This window comes from Podarcis bocagei (genome assembly GCF_964188305.1).
Source record: "Podarcis bocagei genome assembly, chromosome: 17".
In the NCBI taxonomy this organism is placed as follows: domain Eukaryota; kingdom Metazoa; phylum Chordata; class Lepidosauria; order Squamata; family Lacertidae; genus Podarcis; species Podarcis bocagei.
Window position 1 is genome coordinate 8,795,399 of NC_138143.1, and position 17,602 is coordinate 8,813,000.

Here is a 17,602-nt window from a genome sequence, read left to right on the forward strand (position 1 = left end):
ACGGCTTTCTGTGCGCTCTGGCTTCCGTCATGGTGTCCCATTGTGCCAGAAGCGGTTTAGTCCTGCTGGCCATAAGACCCAGAAAGCTTCTCTGTGGACAAACGCCGGCTCCCTCAGCCTGAAAGCGAGATGAGCACCACAACCCTAGTCGCCTTTGACTGGACTTAACTGTCCAGGGGTCCTTTACCTTTTACCTTTTTCGTGCACTTGGCACGGAGAGGTGTCTGTAATCATTTTCAAAACAAATAAACAATCCTAAAATTCTGCATCGAGGTAACCCAAATTCTGTGACAAAAAGAGCTGAATACTGCAGTCAGTATAATTTACGCAAATTCAACATATTTACATGATTTTGCATAATTCCTTGTGCTGTTTTATGGCTTTCACACTGGACTTTTTTCTGCTTCTGCCACTTAAGGGGATGGGTAAATACAGTACCCGGAAGCCCTGCTCCAACCAGTGACACTGGAGATCTTATTCAGCACCTGCTCCAACTTCTGGGGTTTCAACAGGCTTCTCCCATATGCTTTGAAGTATGTCTTCACCACAATCAGGCTCTGAACTTTGCTTCTTTGAGAAGCAGAGATTCTTAGGAAATCAAACCCTGTAACTTGAGACCGTATTCCAAATATGGCATATTCAGCAACTCTCATAGCACATAGTTTGGGAATCACTGCTTTACGATAATGTGAGAAAAGAGGCTAACTGAAGTATGAAATAAAAGCTGGTTCACCTCTCCATCACACCACATTTGTAGGCATCTGCTTTGGGAGCATTGAATGCTTGTGTACTTCCTGTTGTGTCTCCTTCCCAGCAATAGCACGCAAACATTTCTTTTCCACTTGTGGTGAGGGAGTCACTGCGCTAGACCAAAGATGCTTATAGATGGTGGTTTAATTTGCAAATGGGTCATTGAAGCAACAAGTCATTGGTAACCATTTTAAAAAATAATTACTGTGGTTACAATTGCAACCATAATTTGTTCTGGGGGTCCGTTTGTAAACCAAAACAGGTTATAACCCAAGGCGTGCTTTTGCCAATGGGGCCTCCAAAATTTTTTTGTTCATAATCCAAAATAAATGGGTTGTAATCCAAAAAAAGGTTGCAAACCGGGACACGCACTTCCAGGTTTGACGTGTTTGTAATCCAAAGCGTATGCAAACCAAGACGTATGCAAGCCAAGGTACCACTTTATTGCATTTTTCTCCAGAGAGGGGATTAAATCTGGATTAAATGGGGGGAGAGAATATGGAGTGGCATTTCGATGTCAATGACGTTGTGTAGATGCTGTGAAAAAAATTGCATGTACAAGGAGCACTAATCTCACAATAAGCTCCTGTCTGAAAGTTCCTCAAGGGGAGCTTGCAGCCAGGACGCCTGGGTCACATGTATTTTTTTTAAAAAAGTTTTTATTTATACTTTTCAAATTTACACGTTCCATTATTTTTACAATCATTTTAACATTTCAAAGTCTGACTTCCTTTCCCCTCTTTCTGTGGTTCCTTAACTTTATTTCTTAACATCTTCTGCATATCCAAATTCATTTAATTTGTTCATTTGATTATCTACATTAAATATAAACTCTTATGAAACTGCAGGTTACTACAATAATCCTACCAATGTTTTTCACCTGTTTGCAATTTATCTGTAAATATTCAATAAACCATTAACCTGGGTTGCATGTCTTTTGGTTTTAAGCAGAGTGAGGGATCCAGTGATTTACGACAGCGAGTCTTAGGGACTGCAGGATTTTCAGGTGAATTCCAGACTTGTAATTCTATACACAAGTCCTGTTTGTGACTTTGTCGAATCCCCTGGCAAGCTGCTTCTGCTCTGTGTGCTGCTGGACACCGGCCAACTATGCGAGCGGGTGTTGGACTTTGCTTTGGGGCCGTTAAGTGCTTTACGCAATTGTGTACTTCCTGCTGCATGTCCAGAATTTACCGTCAACCCACTTCACTGGACAGCCTCCCAGAGCTCCAGCTCCAGCTCTGTATCGTCTATTTCAGCTCCAATTCTCCCGCTGTAAAAAAGGGAATTACATTGACCTGGCAGGAATGCTGTGAGACTCAGATAACCATTAAAAGTCACATTGCCAAGGCCAACCCAAGATTTTGGTGCCCGAGGTGGAAAATCCACATTCCATTCCCTCCCCCCCTTTTACTGAGGGCACAAGCCTTATCAAAAGGGATGAGGCCTGCACATGATGGGCTGGTGCAGGAGAGCTTACTAGTGGGTGTTGCCTGCTTCCTATTCTGGCTAAAGAAAGGCAACTGATTTAAATCAGAGTTTCAAAATGTATGAGATAAGCATTACACCCCATATTATACACATAGATGCACACACATGTCTCTCCCCCCCCCCCGCCTGCCACTGGTCAAGCAAGTTTTGCAGGTTGCTGAAACCATACAAAAACCCCACCCTCAGAAGCTGTTGACTAGAGGTGAAAGTGAGACGTGCCCTCACACTGCAAGCAGCAAGCCCCTTTTCAAAGAGCCTCCATTGCTCTGCCTCCAGATTCTGCTGCCCTTCAGCATGCCACCCCCCTTGCGCTTTGCACATGAAGTAAAAGAGTAAAGGGACCCCTGACCATTAGGTCCAGTTGACTCTGGGGTTGCGGCGCTCATCTCGCTTTATTGGCTGAGGGAGCCGGCGTACAGCTTCCGGGTCATGTAGCCAGCATGACTATGCCGCTTCTGGTGAACCAGAGCAGCGCACAGAAACGCCGTTTACCTTCCCGCCGGAGCGGTACCTATTTATCTACTTGCACTTTGACGTGCTTTCAAACTGCTAGGTGGGCAGGAGCAGGGACCGAGCAACGGGAGCTCACCCTGTCGCAGGGATTCAAATCGCTGACCTTCTGATCGGCAAGTCCTAGGCTCTGTGGTTTAACCCACAGCGCCACCCACGTCCCTATTGCACATGAAGAGACCTGTGCAAATGACCAGGAAGAAAATGTTAAGTGTTGTTTGTCCCTGCCTCGAACAGAGGCTGTGCAGGATGCCAGGAAGGACTCGGTGGTGCCAGCTTGGGACTATTTCCACCCCCAGTCTTGGCCCTGGAAGTCACATGCCTCCAGCACACCCCGGACACTGCATAAAGGAGCCATTGAGAATGGCCTTGAATGGATTCAGCAGCTCTCCTGGGAGAGGCTGTTGTGAAGAACAGACTGGGGGATGGTGCAGCCAATCGAGTGGGAGAGGAGGGCTGGGAAACCTCAAACTGTGTTGCTGAAAGTTGATATCAGATTGTCTCCTGATGAAAGCACAGGTGGCTGTGCCCTGCTAGGAAATGCAGCCTCCTCTGGGGCTGCTGTGCGCTGATCCGGCAATCTGGAGCCGTAGTTGGCCAGGAAAATGCCTGAGGTACAGAAGGGGGGAGAAGAAGAAGACGACTTAGGATTTGATATCCCGCTTTATCACTACCTGAAGGAGTCTCAAAGCAGCTAACATTCTCCTTTCCCTTCCTCCCCCACAACAAACACTCTGTGAGGTGAGTGAGGCAGAGAGACTTCAGAGAAGTGTGATTGGCCCAAGGTCACCCAGCAGCTGCACGTGGAGAAGCGAACCCGGTTCCCCAGATTACGAGTCCACCACTCTGAATCACCACACCACACTAGCTCACTGTGAGGAGAACCTGCTAGTAAACAGCCAAGTTGCAGAGGGCCAGAACACACACTCCTTCCTTCTGGTGGACGCATATACAGTTGTTTACCGCAGCCGCTTTACATGTTTAAGTAGCTAGCAAAATGCCTGACCTCACAGCCAAGCGTGCTAAGTCCGGGGGGTTGGCAGTTTTGGCTGCCCAGATGCTGAACTACAGCTGCCATAATCCCTGGCCATTGGCCATGAATGCTGGGGCTCATGGGAGTTGTAGTTCAGTGATATTTGGATAGCGGGCCAAAGGTTCCCCGTCCCTTCGCTAGGTGATAAACCTGCTCCAGGGTGGCAGCACTTCAGATTGCAGACTGGCATCTCTCTGAATGCTACTTCACAAACAGGCTCCCCACCTCCTCCTTTGGATGAGGGATGAGTTGAGAATGAACGTGAAGCTCAGTGGCAGGAATGCCAAAGTTGGGTTCTGGTCACATGGAGCCAGAGTGCTCCTGCTCTGAGAAAAAGCAAGCAAGCTCATTTCCCCTTTGTTTGTGGAACAATCCTGATAGTTACGGTTGCCCAGTGTCTCTGTTTTTTTATTATTATTTCGCTCCTCACCTTTAGGGCTGAACATTATTTGCAGTAGGCACAGGACTGCTGAGAAATGGCAGCACTGCCGCTCTTTCAGACCGGCCAACTTTACTAAGCCTCTGAGCAAGCTGCTGTCTCAAAGCCGGCTCTCCTGCCATGATGGCAGTTTTGTATATCACTCTCCTCTCCCCCTGAAAGCTACATGGGCTGCCCTCTGTTTGGTTCGGAGCTTGTACTCGTCCTTACCAAACAGTTTCTTTCAGCTACTCCTCTGAGGCTGGCTGCCCTTGAAAGCTCAAACTCAGCAAAAGACAGTCCTTAATGCTACCCAAGATCAGGAACACCCACATGGCAGGTCTCAAGACCCCTCCTAGTCCAACCAACTGAACACAGGTGTAACACTTTGAACTCTGAGGATGCCTGGATGGAGAACAGAAAGGTGTGTCTGTGTGTCTTGTACCTACAGGACCGCCCCTCCCGATATGCCCTGCGGAGGACCTTAAGGTCCATAAATAGCAACACCCTGGAGGTCCTGGGCCCTAAGGAAGTCAGATTAGCCTCAACCAGTCAGGGCCTTCTCAACACTGGCTCCAGCCTGGTGGAACGTTCTGCCTCATGAGACCAGGGCCCTCAGCATCTGATTTCTTTCCGCAGGGCCTGTAAGACAGAGTTGTTCCGCCTGGCCTTTGGCTTGGAATCAACTTGATCCCCTCCCCCTCTTTCCTTTTTCCTTCTGTGATGGAACTCCTATTTGGGGACTTCCCTGTCTTTTTTCTGGCCCACGTAGGACCAGTCTGGATAGTTGGCCTTGGTGAAGATTTGACGTTTTCATCCCCAAAAAGTTTTTTATTTGAGTTTCTACTGAAATGAGGCTGCATTTTAATATTGTATTTTAATCTTGTTTTTAAGTTGTATTTTAATCAATTGTTTTTATACCTGGTGTTAGCAGCCCTGAGCCCGGTCTTGGCTGGGGAATAAATAAAATGTATTATTATTATTATTAAATCAGCCTTCTTGCATCCCTTACTCTACCCAGTTTTGTCCCTGGCTCCTGCCCTCCACTGGCATTTTACCCTCAGGAGCCTCCTCAGGATGGAATGGGGCCCTTGGACCAGGGACATTCCCTACCCATGACTTACGATGAATTTGTCAGTCCCAAATGAGCAGCAGAAAAGAGGCCCATCTACTCCCATCAACCCACGAGCTGCATTTGGCTTTGAGAGGCCTCAACCTTTTGGAGCACACACTCCACCACAGCCATCCAGAACAGCTGCTTCACTTGGCTCCCAAGAGATCTTTCCTCTGCTCTGGGCTGGATTAGTAAGTGCACTAAGTTTGCAGAAGACCAAGGACTCACATCCCACGTCCACAACAGTGTCTCCTGCTTCTCTCTTCTATAGTCATTGAGGGGTCAGGGTTCCAGAAACAAGGCTCTACTAGGTCAGGTTTCCGAAAGTCATGATTTGAGGACTTCCCACCCCCAAACACCTTGCAGCATGTGACTTTGACAATGGTGTACACCAGTGATGTAGCTGTTTCAGATATCAGGGCTCACTAGGTGCCTGGGCCAGTTGCTGCCTATCGGCCTAGCCTACGCCGCAGGATTGTTTTGGAAAATTTAATGGGGGGGGGGGGTGGATGGAGAACCATGTACACCACCTTGAGCTCCTTCAGGGGTAGATTTTGATCTTTCAGATTTCAACAGTATCCTAGGCGAGCTCAAATTTTGGCTCCCTCTGCCTTTTGCCTTCTATTCCATTCAATTCACTGAATCAGTGGTTCCCAACTGGTGGACTACAGACCCCAGGGGTCCCACCAGTGGGATCTGTGGCACCATTCACATAAGGAAAACTCCCAGAGTGATATCAAAATGATCAAAAGTAGGGGGTCCATGGCTTGGCTTTTGAAAAACAGGCGGGCCACAGTATTTAGCTAATTAGGAACCACTGAACTAGACCAGCGACAAGTCAGCCTTTGAGAGAAGTTTGCCTCAAGCAAAGTTCAAAAGTCTGAAGCAGTGGAGACACACAAATGGCGCTTCAGTACAAGCAGGCAAACATTGGTAATGGTGGACAAACGGTCTTTGAGGGGAACTGATCTGCCATTTTCCTTCTCACTCAGGAACCCCAGACAAATTGATGCAGAGTCCTGGGGATCCCCCAGAACACATCAGAGGCAGCAGCAACCCAGTGACAAATTCCACTTTTTCCAACAATGCATGTGAACAGAAGCAAACCAGTTGAGCTGGAACTGCATCCAGCACTTAAAAGATTGCTACAATCCTGTGTCTGGTTATACAAGTTTCAGGCTGCTGATTTCGGTGGAACCAAGCCTCTAAAACTGGGTTCAACATCACAGCTTATAAGAGGTAGCTGCAAACTCTTTTTTTTTTAGCAATACAGTGATCCCCCATTATATGATTCTATGTGTAAGGTTGCATTGCTTGCCTTAGCAGCAAGGGAGATCATGCAGAGATACTGCTCTGTTTCCTCCTTATTTCTCAACCCTTTATAACCCATGTCCCCCGCTTTCAGCCAACATAAAAACCCCACAGAACCCTTCAAACCTGGCTCCTGTAATTCTTTCATTTGAAATTCCACAACTTTTAGTTTTTTACTCAAATTGTAACATATATATTTTTGGAAAGACTCACCCCCCCCCATCATAGCCCCTCAGGAGGGGATGCCTCGCTGGCTGAGAAACACAAACCTATTTCCTCATCACTCCTTAGGACCCAATCCGGCTTTATACTGTAATCCTGCCTATAGCATTTATCCTCAAAACAATTGCATTATTGGCGTGATTTCAAAGAAGGGTGTGACTGGATAGGAAAGAACATCTGGAGGGAAAGGGTTTGAATCTTCACAACCATGAGGACTAGAAGACCATTTTTTGTTTTGAGTGAAAGGTAAAATATCTCAGGAACTCATTCTGTATCAGGTACCAAATCCTGCGCCAGCGGAATCCCAGGATCCAAACGGCGCCGCCAGTGCTTTTGGGGGATGTTCTGAGGTCCATATGCAGTCTACCCTCCCATAAGTCAGTTATTAATCTAGATGATTGTCAGTACCATTTATTACAAAAAAACACAACACGTTTCACATTATGGGGAGCGGAAGCGTTGGGTGGGGTGGAGGGTGGGAGGTATCTGGCAGCGTCAGGGTGCCCTGGTATGAACTTGCAGGTCCTCCACGGTTTTCCAGGCCCTTTCCTCCCAACTCCACCTCCCAAGCCTGTGGTTCATTCCTTCATGAATATGCTTCTGCAAGACACATCGCTTGGCCTTTCAAGCAGCTGAGAGACATCACTAGCGCAGCAGAGACTGGATTCTCAAGGAACCACCAGCCTTTCTCCTAGCAACGCAGCCTGAGTGCATAATGTTTCAAGGGTGAGATCATCCCAGTACTAGAGAGGAGGAAGGGCAGATCTTCCTGTGTTGAAAAAATAAAATAAGATGGGGGATTTCCTTCTCTTGAGAATATCATCTAAAAGGAAACCCAAAGTGGCAGCGGTGATGGATCCTTTGATAGAGGGAAAGTTCATAAAGGAGTGGTCTCAAGTGTACAAACCCAAAGGGAAAACAAAGAGTGCCCTGTCCATCATTGCGAAGAAGAGGGATCTCTGGCACAGAGGTGCCCTAACAGCCTTTCCCTCTTCTTGGTGCTTCCAGAAGCTGGTGCAGTAGTGGATGTTGGCATGGCAGTGAGCAAAAGCTCCCCAGTGGCCCCTAGCAAGGTGGCAAGGCAGTGGCTGCCCAGACTGGCGCCGATGCGGGCAGCGAGTGCCAAGCAACTGGCGCAGCAGTTCAAGGCTCCTGTAGTCAGCCAAACAACAGTGCGTCTCTGACCCCCAGCAAACATGCCCTAGCAATCGGTGTGGCAGTCTGAACTGGGAGTGTCCAAGGCGACTGGCGGCAGGTGGCGAGGCTGGTGCTTGCAGTGAAACATGCTGGATACATGGAAGGCCTGAAAATGGAGAGAAGAGAAAGAGGGCGTCAGAGATAGCCAGGCTCACCCAATACCCTCTCAAGAGGCAGGTAGCTGCAGAAGGAGCAGGCACAGCACACAACTTTGCCAGTCCTGACTGAACACAGAATCTCATGAAGGCAGCCTCTCCCAACCTGGTGAGCTGGAGATAATTTTCACTTCCATCCCGCTTGACCAAAGGCCGTGCCAGCTGGGGCTGTTGGAAGTTGTGGCCAGGGCCGGATTGAGGTTTGATGAGGCCCTAAGCTACTGAAGGTAGTGGGGCCCTGTATATGTCCAGCCGTCCTTTGTCAACAACAAATTGCCACTGTTTTTTGTGTTGAATATATGCTATATGGTCATTTATGGACCTAACAGGTATCTAAAGCCATTTGCATATGTTGCCATGCAACCAGTCCATGCAGAATGGAGGCACCCTAAATTTAGAAGACATCTGAAGGCAGCCCTGTTCAGGGAAGTTTTTAATGTGTGACATTTTAATGTATTTTTAATCTTTGTTGGAAGCCACCCAGAGTGGCTGGAGAAACCCAGCCAGATGGGCAGGGTACAAATTATTATTATTATTATTATTATTATTATTATTATTATTATTACAGAAATGAGTGATATTGTAGGTTGCAGGCTAGCAGGCAGGGCTCATTACTTACATTGTAGGAGCCAACACAACACAAAACACTGTTGCTGCATGTAGGTTTTATTTTCTTTGTTTTTTATCTTATATTTTGGAAATGAACATCCAGGGTGTTCCCCCCCCTTTAAATATTTTGGGGTGCCCCAAGAGAGTGGGGCCCTAAGCTATAGCTTGTTTAGCTTATACGTAAATCTGGCACTGGTCGCAGACTACTTCACTACAGAACCTGGTCGTTTTTCAAAGGATATCCTCACTGCCGAGCCCATGGAAGGCCTGGCTAAGAGATTTCAATGCAGCGGTCATAATAATGAACTGTTTTACAGGCCTGTCCACAACACACACGGCGTTAAGGAACAGGGCATCCTTCCATGGCTCTCTACTTTTCCTTTTAGAAATTAAACATTGCCCCTACCCTCCCTTGACATCGGTTTAGGCACAAAAAACATTTCAAAGGTTCATGTCATCAATCCCATTACACTAGTGAGCCACGTACGTGTACTGTGTGCATAATTCTTCGCTGCTCACTATCAACATTAAGAACCCATTCCTCCTTCACAGCGAGGGAATAAGATTACTGAGCTAAGATTCCTTGATTCTATTCCCTGCTCCTAGGAATCTCAACTCCAGGGTTCAACATACTTCCTTGAATGGAGGCTGATGGGTGGAGCTGGGATCCCAATAGCTAGGGTAGGAAATTGAAGGATTTCCTCCCGGCCGCCTGCACACAATGCTAGCAAGGGTGTGCCCATCCTTAGTTATTTCCTGGCGGCTCACACCAAACCCCTGCTCCCTTCATCCGAGTGGATTTTTCTGCATCACTTAGTATAACACGCAACACAACCTGCCAAGCATTGCAACCACAGAGCTTCTTGCAACTTTATAGAAAAAGGGGGAAGCAAAGAAAAGCCAGAACAATCAGAGATTAAGGGCATTTTCCCCTACAAGAAAAAGGCTAATGTTGTTTGGGGCACTATAGTTTAGAAAAAAGAAGACAGAAGGTGACAGCATATTGAAATTTAAGAAATGACGGATTAGAGCTTCTCTCTTCTCAATACTAGAACTCATTCAGGGTCACTCAAAGAAGCTAGCAGCTTAGCAGCAAGGAATCTTCATTCCTGGGTTCGGCATAAACATTTTGGCACAAGCCATATCTGACTCAATTTGCTGCCACAAGATGTGGGCATGGCTCCTGGCTTGTCCAGCTTTAAAAGGGGAATAAACAAACCCCTCTTGGGCATGTCTGTTACTGGCTATTTGCCATCATAGCTGAATCAACCCTCCATGTTCAGAGGCAGTCTATCCCTGAATATGAGTTTCTGGTGGACAAATGGTGGAGAGGCCTTGTTGCCTTCAGGCTCTTATTGTGGGCTTCCTGGAGGTATGTGGTTGCCCTTCACACTCCTGCAAACAGGCGGCTTTTTCTTAACGTTTCCTAACAGAAATGCAACGTAAGTGTTCTTAATGCATAAACAAATACAATTTGCCAGAAACACCAATCCCTACAGAGAGAACTAGAAGCAGGCTTGGTTAGGAATGCTTTGCCTTCGTACAAGTACTGAAAAGTCACACAGAACTGAACTTCGGTTGCAGAATTTCACTCCCGAAGAATCTCAACTCACTTGCTTAAAATGGTTTTCTCCCCTCTGATGAGGAGGAGCTGCTAAGTAAGATTTGCAGAGCAGTCAGAAGGTGGGGATTCTGCATCTCCAGATCTCTCTCTCTCAAACCTCAACAGGGAGCGATACTCTCCTCCCCCCAAAAGACAAGAGAAAGGGTCAGCTAAGGGCAGAATCAGAACTCACCACCCAGCAAGCCACAAGTGCCCCCTGCAGCAGCCCCACAACCACATCAGATGGATGGTGCCGGTAGTCAGAGATGCGGGTCAGTCCTGTGTACAATGCTAGCATCAGCAGCACAAACTGGACCAATGGACGCAGCAGTCGAGCTCCTCGCCACGTGAAGCGGGCCTGCAAGTAAAACTGGGGGAAGAAGAGGCAGAAAAAGGCTGTTAGCACAGAGAACTTCTGAGGGAAGTTTTGCCAATCCGTTTAGATCAGGGGTCAGCAAACTTTTTCAGCAGGGGGTTGGTCCACTGTCCCTCAGAACTTGTGGGGGGGGGGCAGACTATATTTTGAGGAAAAAACACATGAACAGATTCCTATGCCCCACAAATAACCCAGAGATGCATTTTAAATAAAAGGACACATTCTACTCATGTAACAACACCAGGCAGGCCCCACAAATAACCCAGAGATGCATTTTAAATAAAAACACACGATCTACTCATGCAAAAACACGTTGATTCCTGGACCGTTCGTGGGCCAGATTGAGAAGGTGATTGGGCTGGATCCAGCCCCCGAGCCTTAGTTTGCCTACCCATGGTTTAGACACATCTTGAACCTTGAGACATCAGCCAGAGACCTACAAGGACCCCAGTCCATTGGAAACAACAGGCCCTATCTAACACCAAGTAAATTGGCAAAAATGTATAAATCTAAATCAAATAAGTGTTGGAAATGTAAAGAGAAAGAAGGTTCTTTTTATCATATGTGGTGGTCTTGTAGTAAGGTTAAAGCTTACTGGGAAATGATATATAATGAATTGAAAAGGATGTTCAAAATAACATTTGTAAAAAACCCCAGAAGCTTTTCTTTTGGGAATTATAGGGACAGAACTACCTAAACTGTATAGAAACTTATTCATGTATGCCACTACAGTGGCAAGAATGCTACTTGCCCCAAAATGGAAAGAAGCAGAAGTCCCAGCAAAGGAAGAATGGATACAAAAACTTATGGAATACGCAGAAACGGTGGAACTTACCGGAAGAATAAGAAATCAAGATAACAAACTTTTTATAAAAGAATGGAAGTGGTTTATTGAATATTTACAGATAAATTAGAAACAGAAAAGAACATTGGCAGAATTATTGTAACAACCTACAGTTTTATAAGAGTATATATTTAAAATAGATTAATAAATGAGCAAATTAAGTTAATTAGGATATGCAGAAGATATTAAAAAGAAATTTAAGGAACCGCAGAAAGAGGGGGAAGGAAGTCAAGTTCTGAAATGTTAAAATGATTGTGAATTAAGTGAAATGTATAAGCCTGAAAAGCATTTTTTTAAAAGGAAAACAACAGAAGCATGCAAAGGGAAGGATCAGGCTCCTGACTACAGAAAGGGAATGGGACATTAGCGGGTTTAGTAAGGGAAGGTGGAGATATTCAACCTACAATGTACGGGTAAATTACAGAGCAGCAGCCCCAATAAGTCTGCTGCAGCAAAGCCAGCAAAGAATTTGGTGGCCCCTCAAAAGATAACAAGCTTATGGTGACTTAAGCTTCCCTAGGTAAAGAGAGCAAAAGGCAGGGAGCGAGCGCTGCAACGTAGGGAGAGTGAAGATTTGGACGGGGGAGGCCCCTGTTCAAATCCCCACTCAGCCATGAATCTCATTGGATGACCTTGGGCTGGTCAGTACCTCTCTGCCAAACCTAGCTCCCAGGGCCGCAGCACAGATAAATGGAGACAGCCCACGCATATGCTGTCCTGAGCTGTCAGAAGGAGGGGCAAGAGAGACAACTGCCTGCTTGATTGTTTCAGATGTACGGTGAATCTGTTTTCTTGGTGTGTTCCTTTGACTCTCACCTTGCAAAACTGATCTCCTATTCAACTTTGTGTGCGCACATGTATAGATGTGCATATATTCCGGTATACAGTGGAACCTCGGTTTTCGAGTGTCTCGGAAGCTGAACGATTCAGAATATGAACACTGAAAACCTGGAAGTAATTGCTTCTGTTTTTGAACGCACCTTGGAAGTCAAATGGCTTCCACTGCGTGTTTTTCCATTTTTTAAATGGATTTTGCCAGCCGCCCACTGAACCTCGGTTTTCACAAACGTGGGTGGCTGAAGATATTTCATTGGACAGGGGAGGATACCTATAGCTCTCCAGATTTTGCTGAACTACAGTTCCCATAATCTCTGATAACTAGCTATTAAGGCTGGGGCTGGTGTGAGTTATAGTCCAAGAAGATTGGTTTTTCTTTTGTTATTATATATATTTTGGGGTTTTTATATTGTAAACCACCCTGTGATTGTCAGATGAAGGGCAGTACAATGGTACCTCGGGTTAAGTACTTAATTCGTTCTGGAGGTCCGTTCTTAACCTGAAACTGTTCTTAACCTGAAGCACCACTTTAGCTAATGGGGCCTCCCGCTGCCGCTGCGCCGCCAGAGCCCGATTTCTCTTCTTATCCTGAAGCAAAGTGCCCTGAAGCACTATTTCTGGGTTAGAAGGGTGTATAACTAGAAGCGTATGTAACCTGAAGCGTATGTATACAGGTACCACTGTATAGAAATAGAATACTGTACTTTTCCGTCTATAAGACGCCCCTATTTTTTGGCACTGAAATTTCAGAAAATGGGAGATGGCAAAAAGTTGTTGAGCTTTTTTAAGAGAGGAATGCCGAAAATTGCTCACCTGCACGCATTGCTAAATCTGCCTCTCATCTGTCCACGCACTGGCAGAAGCTGCCAATTGCCCACCCAATTACTGCAGCATCGGCCAATCAATACCACCCATTGACGCAGCAACCAATAACACATACAATAGCCGCTCACAGACGCGGCAGCAACCAATCTAACATCCACCCTATGCACTACCTATGTATAAGACAACTCCTACTTTTTAGCATGATTTTTTAGGGGGGAAATCTAGTCTTATACACCGAAAGGGGACGCGGGTGGCACTGTGGGTTAAACCACAGAGCCTAGGACTTGCCGATCAGAAGGTCGGCAGTTCGAATCCCCGCGACGGGGTGAGCTCCTGTTGCTCAGTCCCTGCTCCTGCCAACCTAGCAGTTCGAAAGCACGTCAAAGTGCAAGTAGATAAATAGGTACCACTCCGGCAGGAAGGTAAACGGCATTTTCGTGCGCTGCTCTGGTTCGCCAGAAGCGGCTTAGTCATGCTGGCCACATGACCCAGAAGCTATACGCCGGCTCCCTCAGCCAATAAAGCAAGATGAGTGCCGCAACCCCAGAGTTGCCCGCGACTGGACCTAATGGTCAGAGGTCCCTTTACCTTTTATACACCGAAAAGTACGGTAAGATTTTGCACCCTGTCATAGGGAAGCAATTTTGTTTTTTCTGTTGAGGACCCCATTCCCTTGGAGGTAATCTTGTCCTAGCTGCATGCTGGTGAGGAGCGTGGTCAGAATCAAAGTTGTGCAGGACCACTTCTTCCTCGCTCCCCTTCCCTTTAACAACACCTACATGAAAACAGGCCACGGGCTAGATTAAATTAGGCTAAAGACCACGCGTGGCCCAGGAGCCGCAGGCTGCCCACATCTGTTTCAGGGAAACCAGACAGCCAGACAGGTCCTGTGTCTCCATCTCCATCTCGCTTCCTCCTCTCAGCCACTCCCTGTTTCCAGACTAATCTCCCACAGGGGAAGTGTCCCTGTTAGGTTGCCAGGCAAATCCCTCTTCTAAATATAGGAGAGTAAAGCATGACAGATTCTCAGAAGCCACAACAACAACAAAAATAATAATAAACAAACAAAATAAAAATAGCCAAACTGGGAATAGGAGGCACAAACCAAAGCCCCAAAGACTCTGGAGTCCCATTTTGGTCTCGCATGGTCTTTCTGAAGCCCTAGTGGCAGTTTCTCACAAGTCACTGAGGCTGCACTATGCCCTTCTTTGCTTTGCAACTGAAAAGCTCACAGGAGCCTGCAAATCCACATCTGCTAAGCCTTTAAGCCCAAGCCCTCAAGGAGGAGATAATAATCTACGTCTTCCGCATTTCATAACAGGAAATTGCCGTAGAGAAAGGTATGTCTGCTGACTCCAATAACTTCACCTGGAGCCAAAATTCCTGGTGCCCATCCACTTCCATCTGAATCATGCACATTCCACTTTCTTCCCAGAGCCTAGTATAAATGTGCATATCCTCCAACATTTCACAGAAGAAAAGAGGGATCCAATTGTGTATGTGTAAGATAATTTATACAAGGTCTACTCTCAAACACCACTGCATGAGCCCTCCCCCTGCCCAGTGCAAACGAAACCATAGACATCCCTGGAGGCTCTCTTCCATTGCTGTACTAATTTACTCTCTGGTAGACAGCCCTGTACCAATTCAAAAGCAAAGAGGGTGCTTGGCTTTTTAATTAAGGATATGCCAGACTAACATCATTTTAAGGCAATTAGGTTTTCAACAGCTCAAATTGAACCAGGCGCATGAAATGGCATGGTATAACATAGCACAGTGCTTTGGTGTTAACATGCACATGGATTTACTTATTCAAGCACTAGAAACGACTCCGGTGTCAATTAGTTTATTTATATGCAAAGAACAACCAAAGACTGCACATACCCTTTCCATGGCTCCCAGTATGTTACTGAGCACAATTCAAAGTGTTGGTGCTGACTTTTAAAGCTCTAAACGGCCTCGGCCCAGTATACCTGAAGGAGCGCCTCCACCACCATTGTTCTGCCCAGACACTGAGGTCCAGTGCTGAGGGCCTTCTGGCGGTTCCCTCTCTGTGAGAAGCCAATTACAGGGAAAAAGGCAGAGGGCCTTTTCGGTAGTGGCACCCACCCTGTCAAAGCGCCCTCCCACCATATGTCAAAGAGAAAAACAACTACCAGACTTTTAGAAGACATCTGAAGGCAGCCCTGTTTAGGGAAGTTTTAAATGTTTGATGTTTTATCGCTTTTTAATTATTACAGTAATACCTCTGCGAACGTCCACTTCGTCTAGCGTCCATTCCAGTGAACGTTTGCAGCAAACCTGGAAGTACCGGAACAGGTTACTTCCGGGTTTGTTGCTCGCGCATGCGCAGAAGCACAAACCGTTCCGCGCAGGTGCGCAGACGTAGCACTTTGCCCTGTGTCCTTTTCGGCTAGCGGCTGGGGCTACTGAATGGATCCTGGTCGCAAAACAAGGTACCACTGAAACCCAGTCAGATGGGTATGTATGTATGCATGTATAAATAAATAAATACTATTTCACAGACTGAAAACAGTTCAAAAGCCTAAGTGGATAAAAAGGTGCTGAAAGTCCTTGAAAGTCTCTTGGTTTTCCCTTCTCTATGGAGCCGCTACAAAAAACCCACCTCACTTCACTTGATGGAGTCACCCAGAGCAAGATCTGAAGGTTTGGGCAGGTAAAAGCAGGTTTTAGAAACCCAAGGGATAGGTCTAAAACCTGAACAAACCTAACATCAGCCACTAATACGTAATTGAAGAGGTATCTCCAAAATACCCTCAAAAGGGGCAATGATTCACTAGGACCAGTCAGGTACCAGATTTGGGGGTTGGGGGCAGTCCCTGGTCAACAAGTGGAATGTGTTAGTATAAAATGTTTCTGTTTTCACTTCCAACCTCTTTATCTGCTTACAAGCCCTCTCATTCCATCTAATCAATATGAAGATCGTTTCATTATAATTTCAGTAGCAGCAGACCCCCCCCCCCCGGCAATATTTAGGAACAAAACACAGCTGTAATGTAAGAAAACATGGCTGTTAAAAGCAACACTTCTCCTGTTCAACTTGGGGGGGGGGGGGGGGAAACGGACCTGTTGTGGGAAAACAACTCCCATCATCCCTAAAGCACCGGTCAGGCTGGCAGGGGCTGGCGGCAACCCAAATCCGTCTGGAGGTCCACAGTTTCCCCAGTTCTGTCTTAATGCTTCTACTTCTTTAACATTCAATTTTAGATTGTTTGGTCAGCAAGGGAAATTAACCACCCCAGCCAGCCACCTTTTCCTTCCTCAGTGGAAAAGCTCCAGAGATTCTTGGAAGCCTTTCCTGGCTTGGTGCCAGACTCTTTCTTCCACGGATTTTTCTCATCCCAACTATATTTACCCTGCAAACTTAATCAGAGTTTTATATCAGTTTTTGCTGGAATGGTCTCCCTGCAGCACCTTAGGAGTTGTAGCTCGGTGAGGATGCAAAGTTTTGTGTTCGAGATCCCCCTCCAAACTATAATTCCTGATGTTGTCTGGGTGGAGGGAATAACTCTTAAACCAATTTAAGTTTGGGGTTGGGAGGTGCCCCATAAACCAAGGATAATTGGGTATACTTGAAGAGCACCCTCCTTCTGCTCCTCCTCTGGGAAGGAGTGGAAAGCCCCTGCAAGATGTCTAGGCAATGTAAGTCCAGGAGCAAAGTTAAATTTATTTCTTTTTATATTGATGTGACCACATGGTATCTTCTTACTTAAAGGCGGTATATAAACGATTTTAATAAACAAATACAAATAACATGTAAATTCACAGTTAAGGGAATGCAGAAAAGGGCCTTCAAAAAGATGCTTTGGAGAACGAAGACTTCTCCAAGAGTCTATTTCCAAATTATTTCCCCACCAGTCTGTGGAATGTTCTGGTACAGTGGTACCTTGGTTCTTGAATGGCTTAGTTGTCGAACAAACAAACCCAGAAGTACGTAAGTGTTCTGGTGTGCGAACGTTTTTCAGAAGCCAAACGTCCAAGTGCAGGAAGCTCTTGCAGCCAATCGGAAGCTGCGCCCTGGTTTTTGAACAGTTTGGGGAGTTGAACAGACTCCCGGAACAGATTAAGTTTGCAAACCAAGGTACCACTGTGCCCAGAATGGGTTGCTAGGTAGAGCTGTCAGGTCTCATTCACTCACCTGCGAGCAGCCAAACAAAACTTGGCGGAGGCTGCTTCACACGACAAACTATCCACATGAAGCAGCTCCTCATATGCATAACCTATTTTCACCACACCGTGTAAATATTTCTTGGAATTATGCAGGAAGCAGCTCAGACCTATGGCAC

General features: G+C 46.3%; 1 protein-coding gene and 1 long non-coding RNA gene across 2 annotated transcripts in view; one reads left to right on the plus strand and one right to left on the minus strand.

Moving 5' to 3' along the window:
- The first annotated feature begins 3,571 nt into the window (after nucleotides 1–3,571).
- LOC308576504 lies at nucleotides 3,572–7,984 on the plus strand. The gene is made up of 2 exons (XR_014003274.1): nucleotides 3,572–5,700; nucleotides 5,746–7,984. It is a non-coding gene; the product is annotated as an uncharacterized lncRNA (long non-coding RNA).
- LOC308576489 (phospholipid phosphatase 3-like) overlaps nucleotides 7,245–17,602 on the minus strand; it is a 39,647-nt gene continuing 29,289 nt past the window's right edge. Inside the window, exons 5-6 of the mRNA XM_081175876.1 lie at nucleotides 10,607–10,783; nucleotides 7,245–8,152 (exon numbers count right to left, since the gene is read on the minus strand). Of these exons, the coding sequence (XP_081032002.1) occupies nucleotides 8,051–8,152; nucleotides 10,607–10,783 (279 nt within the window). The 3' untranslated portion in view covers nucleotides 7,245–8,050. The remainder of the gene's footprint in view (nucleotides 8,153–10,606; nucleotides 10,784–17,602) is intronic.